Consider the following 8,330-nt stretch of genomic DNA (forward strand, 5'->3'; position numbering starts at 1 on the left):
TTTTGCAAGATAGATCCTAGGTAACGAAAACGGTCGCTCTTTGGTATTTCTTGATCTCCGATCCTCACCCCTAACTCGTTTTGGCCTCCATTTGCACTGAACTTGCACTCCATATATTCTGTCTTTGATCGGCTGAGGCGAAGACCTTTAGATTCCAACACTTCTCTCCAAAGGTTAAGCTTTGCATTTACCCCTTCCTGAGTTTCATCTATCAACACTATATCGTCTGCGAAAAGCATACACCAAGGAATATCATCTTGAATATGTCTTGTTAACTCATCCATTACCAACGCAAAAAGGTAAGGACTTAAGGATGAGCCTTGATGTAATCCTACAGTTATGGGAAAGCTTTCGGTTTGTCCTTCATGAGTTCTTACGGCGGTCTTTGCTCCTTCATACATATCCTTTATAGCTTGGATATATGCTACTCGTACTCCTTTCTTCTCTAAAATCCTCCAAAGAATGTCTCTTGGGACCCTATCATACGCTTTTTCCAAATCTATAAAGACCATGTGTAAATCCTTTTTCCCATCTCTATATCTTTCCATCAATCTTCGTAAGAGATAGATTGCCTCCATGGTTGAGCGCCCTGGCATGAACCCGAATTGGTTGTCCGAAACCCGTGTCTCTTGCCTCAATCTATGCTCAATGACTCTCTCCCAGAGCTTCATTGTATGACTCATTAGCTTAATACCCCTATAGTTCATGCAATTTTGTACGTCGCCCTTATTCTTGTAGATAGGCACCAAAGTGCTCGTTCGCCACTCATTTGGCATCTTCTTCGTTTTCAAAATCCTATTGAAAAGGTCAGTGAGCCATGTTATACCTGTCTCTCCCAAAACTTTCCACACTTCGATTGGTATATCGTCTGGGCCTATTGCTTTTCTATGCTTCATCTTCTTCAAAGCTACAACCACTTCTTCCTTCCGGATTCGACGATAAAAGGAGTAGTTTCTACACTCTTCTGAGTTACTCAACTCCCCTAAAGAAGCACTCCTTTCATGTCCTTCATTGAAAAGATTATGAAAATAACCTCTCCATCTGTCTTTAACCGCGTTCTCTGTAGCAAGAACCTTTCCATCCTCATCCTTGATGCACCTCACTTGGTTTAGGTCCCTTGTCTTCTTTTCCCTTGCTCTAGCTAGTTTATAGATATCCAACTCTCCTTCTTTGGTATCTAGTCGTTTATACATATCGTCGTAAGCCGCTAACTTAGCTTCTCTGACAGCTTTCTTCGCCTCTTGCTTCGCTTTTCTATACCTTTCACCATTTTCATCGGTCCTCTCCTTGTATAAGGCTTTACAACATTCCTTCTTAGCCTTCACCTTTATTTGTACCTCCTCATTCCACCACCAAGATTCCTTTTGGTGTGGGGCAAAGCCCTTGGACTCTCCTAATACCTCTTTTGCTACTTTTCGGATACAACTAGCCATGGAATCCCACATTTGGCTAGCTTCCCCCTCTCTATCCCACACACATTGGGTGATTACCTTCTCTTTGAAAATGGCTTGTTTTTCTTCTTTTAGATTCCACCATCTAGTTCTTGGGCACTTCCAAGTCTTGTTCTTTTGTCTTACTCTTTTGATATGTACATCCATCACCAACAAGCGATGTTGATTAGCCACGCTCTCTCCTGGTATAACTTTGCAATCCTTACAAGTTATACGATCCCCTTTCCTCATTAGAAGAAAATCTATTTGTGTTTTTGACGACCCACTCTTGTAGGTAATCACATGTTCTTCTCTCTTCTTAAAGAAGGTGTTGGCTAAGAAGAGATCATATGCCATTGCAAAATCCAAGATAGCTTCCCCATCCTCGTTTCTCTCCCCAAAACCATGGCCACCATGAAAACCTCCATAGTTGCCTGTCTCCCTGCCCACGTGTCCATTTAAATCTCCTCCTATAAATAACTTCTCCGTCTGAGCAATTCCTTGCACCAAGTCTCCAAGATCTTCCCAAAATTTCTCCTTCGAACTCGTATCCAACCCTACTTGAGGTGCGTACGCACTAATCACATTGATAAGTTCTTGTCCTATTACAATCTTGATTGCCATGATTCTATCTCCTACCCTCTTGACATCTACAACATCTTGTACCAAGGTCTTGTCCACGATGATGCCAACACCGTTTCTCGTTCTACTTGTGCCCGAATACCAAAGTTTAAACCCTGAGTTTTCTAGATCCTTTGCCTTACTACCAACCCACTTAGTTTCTTGTAGGCACATAATATTTATCCTTCTCCTCACCATAACTTCCACTACTTCCATAGATTTTCCCGTTAAGGTTCCTATATTCCACGTTCCTAAACGCATTTTGCTCTCTTGAACTCTACCCTTCTGTCCTAGCTTCTTCACCCTCCCCCGTCTAATAGGATCAAAGTACTTCTTTTGTGTGTCCCGGGTAAAGTTGATAGGAGCATATGCTCCCAAACAACTTTGAGTGGAGTCGTTCGAAAAGAAGTTTCTATGGCCCCCTTGCTCATTTAACACTGCATCCGGGTGCCGATGGAGATACAGCGACCCTTGCTCACTTATCACTGTGCTCGGGCCACACAGCGCGCCACTTACGGGTGACGCCCTAGCTTTAGCGCAATTTTGTTCTGGATTCATTTTCATAAGGATTCGACGTGATCATGGAGTGCCGGCTGTCGACTACCTGACGCCCTCCCCCTCCTCCTTTATCCGGGCTTGGGACCGGCCATGTAAGACATAGGCGGAGTTTTTATGAAAAGTACAACATAAAAAAAAAACACCTAAAGTTGAAGGAAAGTAGAAATGAAATAATCAACGGTAAGCAATAATATAATTTCACATTTCACACCCATGTATTTCATTTTTTTCACATATATCTTTTATTTTTCAGCAAGTAAGTTTATGATATGCATGTTAAGATCTTATAGAAACAAGTCTAACACAATATTAATCGCATTGATATCATCTCCAAACTTGTATATTACCAATTTTTCACCACAATATCTGTGAAATTTTGATCACAAAAGGTATTGGTGTAATTACTTAGACGTGAAATCCTTCGTTATGCGTCATACTTATCTTTGTTAATTTTGTGATGTGAGATTCTGGCATTCCTCAACTCATCCCCTTATGTCGGACCACAACATAGGGACCACTTGTACACCAACTTCGGACCTAGTTCGGCCGTAGTCAAACAAACTGCTATACCTTCTCAAGATATATAATAAAAAAAAAGGTTAGCGATCTACTATTAATCATATTGATATCCTCCTCAAATTTTCATCTTATTATTTATACAACACAGCACATGTGAGATTTTATCAAAAAATGAATTGATCTAATTAGAAGTTGCACCACTCAATATATATAAATAGACCGTTTAGCTTGTTAAAGTTCGATGTAATGTGAACTCTTCTCTTGAATGCCCCTAAATCCTCGATGGTATACGAACAGTCGCCAGAAGCCCACGAACATCGATGAATGGAGAGATTGTTTGGCTGATGTGATTAAATCCATAGAGAATTGCCTACATATCTCCTTGTATGGAGAATCAAACCATGTGTAGTTCTTGTGAGTGTTGTGGGATAAGTGATCGTGTATACCCAGGCTAGGGTATTTATACAGATATTGAGAATCCTTGTAGGGAAAGGAATCTATATTAATACGAGATAGATTCTAGGAGGTATCTACATAAGATATTAGATCTTTGTAGGATTATGATTGCATTGCCTAATCTTCAAGATATCCTAATTTGACATGAATAAAAGTTTCCTTAAGTAACCTTCCTAATGCGCTTAAGCCTACTGGACTTGTGCCTGACTACCTTAATCAGGGCATGTCATACTCGGAGTACCTATATATATATATATATATATTGAAATTTATATTGTGCTTTGATATATAACATGCACCAAATGAATGTATTGTTGAATGTGCAGCTAAAGATCCAATGCCTACGGGTGTATAGTACACAAAAATATAATACAATAAAATTGATCCATGAAGTTTCGCCTTAATTTACAATTGGTCCTTAATTAAACTTAAAGTATAGTAATTGGGGTCCTTGAATTTTAACAAAACGTACACCACCGGTCCCAACTGTTAACACCAATAAAAAATTGTTAGTCTGATAATGTGACACTCATGTGGGTCAATACCTATGCAATTCTAGTTCAACAACTAAATCTAAATTAGAGTGAAAATTCCCGGATCAATTGTAAATCCTATGCCAGCCATATAATTAACTTGATGAAAAATCTATCTAAGGGACCAATGTGTACATTTTGCTAAATCAAAAACATTAATCAAAGGATAATAAAAATTCAGTCTAAAGGCCCATCTAAATAAAGATGAAAGTTCATGATGCACCAATTTTAAATTGTATACTTTGTATTCTAGTCTTTTTACCGAAAAAGAAAGCAAACTCTGAACTTGACTGATGAGGCGGTGGAGCTGGCAGAGAGAGAGTACAGCGGGTAAACAAACACATCTTATCAAGAATTTCGGCACATCGATCATGCCACAAAGATCCAACATCGTGGCTCGCCAAACAAGCCATGCACCCACAAACACAGCTGGAGTTTAGGGGCCCCGCTCTTGACACGTGTCGTTTTCTGACTCTGCAAGACCGCAACCCACTTGCCCCCCTGCCCTTTTAATTCTGGTACTCAATCATTCCTCTTCAGTTTCAGTGTTTCAGTCACTGGCGCTTTGTTCTGATAATTTGGCAACTTTCCTCAGAAAAATATGAAGGTAATTAATTAGTACGTACTAGTTCCAGAACCATGCACATTATTATATCATATTTTAACTTCTTAAAATGCACAATTAATTGTGCATGTCACTAATTGATCGTCTTTCTTGATCTTCTTTCTTTCTCTGCATATAGATCTTCAACTGGGTTCATAAGCGGCTTCATCAGAAGGGTTTTTTTTCTTAACTTTTCTCTTTATATGTACTTTGTTTTATTTTATTCCTAGTTGATATATTATTGTACCTAAGGCTTTTTAGTCAAAGTGGTTTTTAAGATTGACATAACTTTTTATTTTGATCCGTGACAATGAAAATCAATAGAAGTAGTTTCTGAGTTTGTTCACTGTAAATTATTTTGGTTATTATGTGAAATCTCTATTAATATCTTCATTAAGTGAATGAATTGGTTTGACAAAAATACCTTAAAAAGGATGGTCATGTTGTCATTCACGTGACAATTTAATGAGGATATTGACAAATTTTTCATAAAATGATCAAAATGATTTACAACGGACAAACTCATAGACCACTTCTATCGATTTTTATTATTAGAGACCAAATTGAGAAATTATGCTAATATAAGAGACCATTTTAGCTAAAAAGTCATGTACTAATTACATTTGTCAATTTTCTATATGTATTTATTTCTTGCGCTTAGTGAAGATTAATTTATTTTCCTTCAGTTGAGTTTGCTGGAAATGTGAAAAAAACTGAACTGGAAGTGGAAACCAATCACAAGGGCACACAAGCATTTCTCAAGCAAGTCGGACTTGTTAATGTTGATGGGCTTGACGGTTGGAGGGAGGGCATTTTAACGATAGGTACCTTGGGTTTCGATCCCGTAAAACCCTTCAACCCTCAGAACGAATATTTCGTTTTGGAGAGCGCAGAGCACGATCAGGAAAACAATGGATTTTCACACTGTGGTAATGACTACGACGAAGATGATGAACATTATGATGATAATTTTGGAGATGAAGAACTGAATCCTTTAATGTTTAAAACATTTGGACACAGTTTTGAGGACGTTGGGTCAAACTCTGATGCCACTGAGAAACTAGTTGATGATGATCACGCGATCTTGACCGTTGATGGTGTTCCTCTTACACCATACGAAGGGTCCAACAATGAAATCAGTATTGCACCTCCTGATCTGTACCGTTCCGAGATCACTGATGATGATCAAAGGAAGAAGAGAGGCCAAAGAATAACCCTAGCTGACCTATTCCAGGCTGATCATGTTCATGATGTTGGTCAACTGAAGCTTGACTCCTGCAAAGTCCAGCCAAAAATGCAGAAAAAGGTGAACGTGAGAACAAAGACCGGCCTATCATTTGCCAAGAAGCTCATTCTTCGCGTCAAAGAGGATTCAAGTCCAATAAAAAATCTGCAACGAGTGAGTCATTGCCTTTGAATATTTATGATTTGGTTCATCTGTTTTAATTTTATTTTTTCTACAAGCAATATTTTACATTGAATTTATCTACACTACGGAAAAGGAGATTCAAAGTTGAGTGAAGAGGGGGATCGAACTTTGGGTCATTTGTTTCCTATGTTGTGAAATTGTGATGCACATTTATTGTCCTAGATACACAGAAAGGGTGATCAAGATATTAACTACTTTTTAACTGTTAGTGGTCTTATTTTTCACATTTCAATGATTTAGTAACAAATCTGTAATTCCAGAAACCCAAAAAGTAACTAATTATTTGTAATGCCAAAGCTGATGAGGAGGATGTTGAAGAGGAAGATCCATCCAGCTGAGCATGATGTCAAGGTTGACAAATCAGATGGCCAGAAGCAGCCCGGTGCAGTAGAACTCGTCACCAAGGTTAAAAGTGATGCCTCTGAATCAGTTTCTTTGCTTCAAATTCAAGGTATATATATGCATACTCTCTTCAATTCAAAGACATAAAATGTTTCCACATATTTTTGTTAACATTAACAAAGTGGATAATACAAAAAAGGCCTAATTATCTTTTCTGTATAGTACTAAAGGGCACCTATAAGGAGCTAATTTGTCAAATCTTCATCCAATAATTGGGAAATCATCTAATCCATCAGCATGTAAAATATGGTGTCAGTGTAACTTTATGGCCCCAAAAGGAACTTGATCTTACAACACTACATAGATGTCATAACGAACATTTTAGATTGTATCAAGTTTAACGGTTAGAAGTGTAGCTGAAAGATTCAAAAAAATTTAACAACTGGATCTGAATTACTTAAATATGTATTCATATACTGACTGTGCTGAAGTGACCTTTGAAAAATAAAAAAAATAAATTTTTATACCCATCAAATTATAATTTGTATATGAGAAGAAAAAAACTTCTTAAAGAGCCAAGTTCTTATAATTCGAAAACTCGATGGCTCAACTGTCATGGTCACATCATGAAGTCATTTCAATTAGTTGTTAAGACAAACTATTGATAAATGTAAACTATTGATTAAGTTGAATTAGTTGTTAAGTTAAACTATTGATAATATAAGAATCTGTCTAATAACGTAAATCTAAAGAGAAAACATTACTTACATATCACTTTCTATTATTGTCTATCAGTGATCCGTTGTGGTTTAATCAAGTCGAAATCATGTCTTGTATGTTTCATATATGCCAATCTGAACACCACCGTATATGTTTGCTCATCTTTTTGCAGGTGCTACTGCTTGTGTCCATTGAAATATGGCCTGAAACTTCATTGCCTGGAAATGATTTGTACTTTGGTGATTGCTATAATCACTATATGAAGGACAATGTTAATTAATTAGCTTTTTAAGTATGTGCAACTGCTGAACTATTCTATTCCTGTTTAATTTGTAATTTTTCTTAATTGTTTTGGCTTTAGTAATGATGGGAGTTATATTTTTGTCACATAGCTTATAGGCTATGATTTGTGTGTCGACTTTTTGATGCATTATCTATTAACTTTAGCAAAATGATCCAACATTGGCACTCAACAAAGAATATGATATTGTGGCGCAGTTTCTAGACAAAGATTGGCATCTAACTTTTGCTTAAATTGCTTCAAAAACACTTTATTTGTGCACATAATTATTAATAGTCTACCACATTTATTTCTCTTTAGGTTTATGGGGTTCCTTTCTTTTCTTTTCTTTTTCTTATTGTTTTTCTTAAAGAGTTATTTCTTCTTACATGACAACATGTCATCATTTTATTATACAAACGTTATAATCCAGAGGATTCATTATTTTTATCATTGTCTCAAGAAAATTTCATTCCATTTGAAGATATGTTTAGTCATCCATATGATCCAAATAAGTTGACAGTTAAGCATGAAGATATTAATTGTTACTATAACTATTGATTTGTTGCCGCTTAGTACTACGGTCTGGTGGTATTCCTCTTCACTTAAATGTGAATGGTCTTAGGTTCGAATCCCGTGGATGGCGAATTCGAACCAAATTAGGTTGCTCATTATGTGGCTTAGCCAAACTCCCCCTACCCCTAGTGTAAAAATATCAATGTACTAAAAAAAACTATTGATTTGTTCGACACTTATGGATGACTAAACAATCTTCAAAATAATTAATTTTTCTATAGATGATCTTTTAATGATGATAAAGAGAATGAACCATTCAAAT

General features: G+C 36.9%; 1 protein-coding gene across 1 annotated transcript; it reads left to right on the forward strand.

Moving 5' to 3' along the window:
• Positions 1-4,551: 4,551 nt before the first annotated feature.
• Positions 4,552-7,664, forward strand: LOC103417628 (protein TILLER ANGLE CONTROL 1-like). Its single transcript, XM_070818176.1, has 5 exons — positions 4,552-4,724; positions 4,861-4,897; positions 5,408-6,120; positions 6,448-6,601; positions 7,385-7,664. Exons 1-5 carry the CDS (start codon positions 4,719-4,721, stop codon positions 7,405-7,407), a joined length of 933 nt encoding a protein of 310 aa, XP_070674277.1. The 5' UTR covers positions 4,552-4,718; the 3' UTR covers positions 7,408-7,664.
• Positions 7,665-8,330: the final 666 nt, after the last annotated feature.

This window comes from Malus domestica, chromosome 01, assembly GCF_042453785.1.
Source record: "Malus domestica chromosome 01, GDT2T_hap1".
Taxonomy (NCBI): Eukaryota; Viridiplantae; Streptophyta; class Magnoliopsida; order Rosales; family Rosaceae; genus Malus; species Malus domestica.